This window comes from Rhipicephalus sanguineus, chromosome 10 (assembly GCF_013339695.2).
Source record: "Rhipicephalus sanguineus isolate Rsan-2018 chromosome 10, BIME_Rsan_1.4, whole genome shotgun sequence".
In the NCBI taxonomy this organism is placed as follows: Eukaryota; Metazoa; Arthropoda; class Arachnida; order Ixodida; family Ixodidae; genus Rhipicephalus; species Rhipicephalus sanguineus.
The window spans coordinates 140,031,566-140,033,293 of record NC_051185.1 but is presented as its reverse complement, the minus strand read 5'-3'; the positions used below and the strand labels follow the sequence as shown (position 1 = coordinate 140,033,293).

The following is a 1,728-nucleotide window of genomic DNA, read 5'->3' as shown; positions in this document are numbered from 1 at the left end:
ATCGTCACGTGACTTTCGATTCACTCGTGTTGATATCGACGGTCTCTTGTCGCCTTTGATGATGCATCTAAGGCTTTCTCCTTAATTATTTGCAAGGATGAATCAATTAGCAAGCGCTATTGGTTCATGAAATTGTTTTATTCCGACGACAGTTTTGTCACCGATGACTTCACTGTTCCCTTCCAGTGGGGCGACCAACAGTTCACTGACCTCTCGAACACAGCTTCAAAACACGGCCCCTAGATCGTTGGACTGCACCTCGTGTCTACATTTTTCTTGAGAATCCTCAGTCGGCTTGCGAGTGCTTCGTGGTCGTACATTCCAAGGCCACCGCTAAAGGGATTCTTTATCGGTGTGCCGGAGAGGTTGATGTCCTGGCTCACACACCGCTCATAATTGGCGTAGTTTTCCAAAAAGAGCTTGAAAAGCTTGCGCTGAAGAGCCGGCGGGTACATGCAATCGTCCTGAAGGCAACGTTCCACACTGCCGCACACTGATTCTTTGAGCACCTCATACCTGACGAAGGTGTTGTAGTCGTCTGCTTCCTTTCGCTCCTCTTGTTTGTTGGTGTGCCTCTTGAATGGGTGGTCATAATACGGCAGTTCCGTCAAAAGCGACTGAATGGACAGTAGCAGGCTGCTCAAAGTCTGAGCAGATGACCACTGGGGACCAGCGTAAGTGCCTAAAATGCTCAAGGACACTGTCCCGTTCGTGTACAGGTATGGATGAAGGAACGCGCGTCCGCCCGTGGTTATAAAACGAACCTTGGGAGGGGCCATGGGGTACTCTTTGGGACAAAGCAGGTGAAAGATAAGCAGGCCGTGCTCGTATGGCGTCCCTCGCGGTCCCACAATCAGGGCGTATATGCTCTTGATATCACCTTCTTCTGGGACAGCGTACAGTCCTTCTGGTGGATCGATCGCCAGATCAGCGATGTCCTTCTTGATCCTGAGAAGACAAGCAGGGGGCTTGTCGTCTTCGTGCTTGAACGGCCCTACAGTTCTTGACCTCCTTCCAGGTGCCGATGCCATTTCAGCAGTATTCTTGGACAGCTTTTCTTCGAAGTCGACAACTCGAAGCGCTCTCTCGATCTCCTGGTTTAGCTGCGTAATCACCACTATGGCACATACCCACTTGGGGTATTAAGCATTTCGATGATAACTCCGAGAACGCTTATTCCTTTAAAATAATTAAACATAAAAAATAAGATAACAGGCAATATAATAACGAAGTTCTGCAGTTTTTTAGCGGTTCAGACTATGTAACTATATAACTATATTACGAATATTCAATAAAGCAGAGACACATAATGGAATATGTTTAGTAGCTTGAATGAAATTACAAAACGTATCAAATACATTCCCGTGGCAATGTTCCAAAGCGGAGGCATCGAAGTTTAGTACAATTTCTTCAGTTAAACTTAAAAATACCTTCGTAAACAGATTAAGCAGAAGCCTTTATATAAGCAATGAATATTTTCGACATTGCAAAAAAAAAAATGTTGAATACTTTCTATTCGCAGAATCGACAGAGGGGCGATATCGCCAGGCCAGCCCTGATTTAACATAAGTATATAAAATGGGTGGACACGGCAACGAAATTTGGCTATCACAACTTGAGATTGTCTAGATTGACTGCACTGAGGTTTGCATGGACATTTTAAGTGCTGATATCTCGTCCATTTCGTTATGGTTTCCATCATATCTGTAGATGTTCCTTATTTGTAGT

The 1,728-nt window shown here is 45.1% G+C and overlaps 1 protein-coding gene across 1 annotated transcript; it reads right to left on the bottom strand.

Moving 5' to 3' along the window:
* Positions 1 to 239: 239 nt before the first annotated feature.
* Positions 240 to 1,031, bottom strand: LOC119406768 (ubiquitin-conjugating enzyme E2 Z). The gene has a single exon (XM_037673499.1). It carries the CDS (start codon positions 1,029 to 1,031, stop codon positions 240 to 242), a length of 792 nt encoding a protein of 263 aa, XP_037529427.1.
* Positions 1,032 to 1,728: the final 697 nt, after the last annotated feature.

What these genes read in the sequence shown, in the direction of transcription:
- LOC119406768 (XM_037673499.1), bottom strand. Translation starts at nt 1,031, where the DNA reads ATGGCATCGGCACCTGGAAGGAGGTCAAGAACTGTAGGGCCGTTCAAG.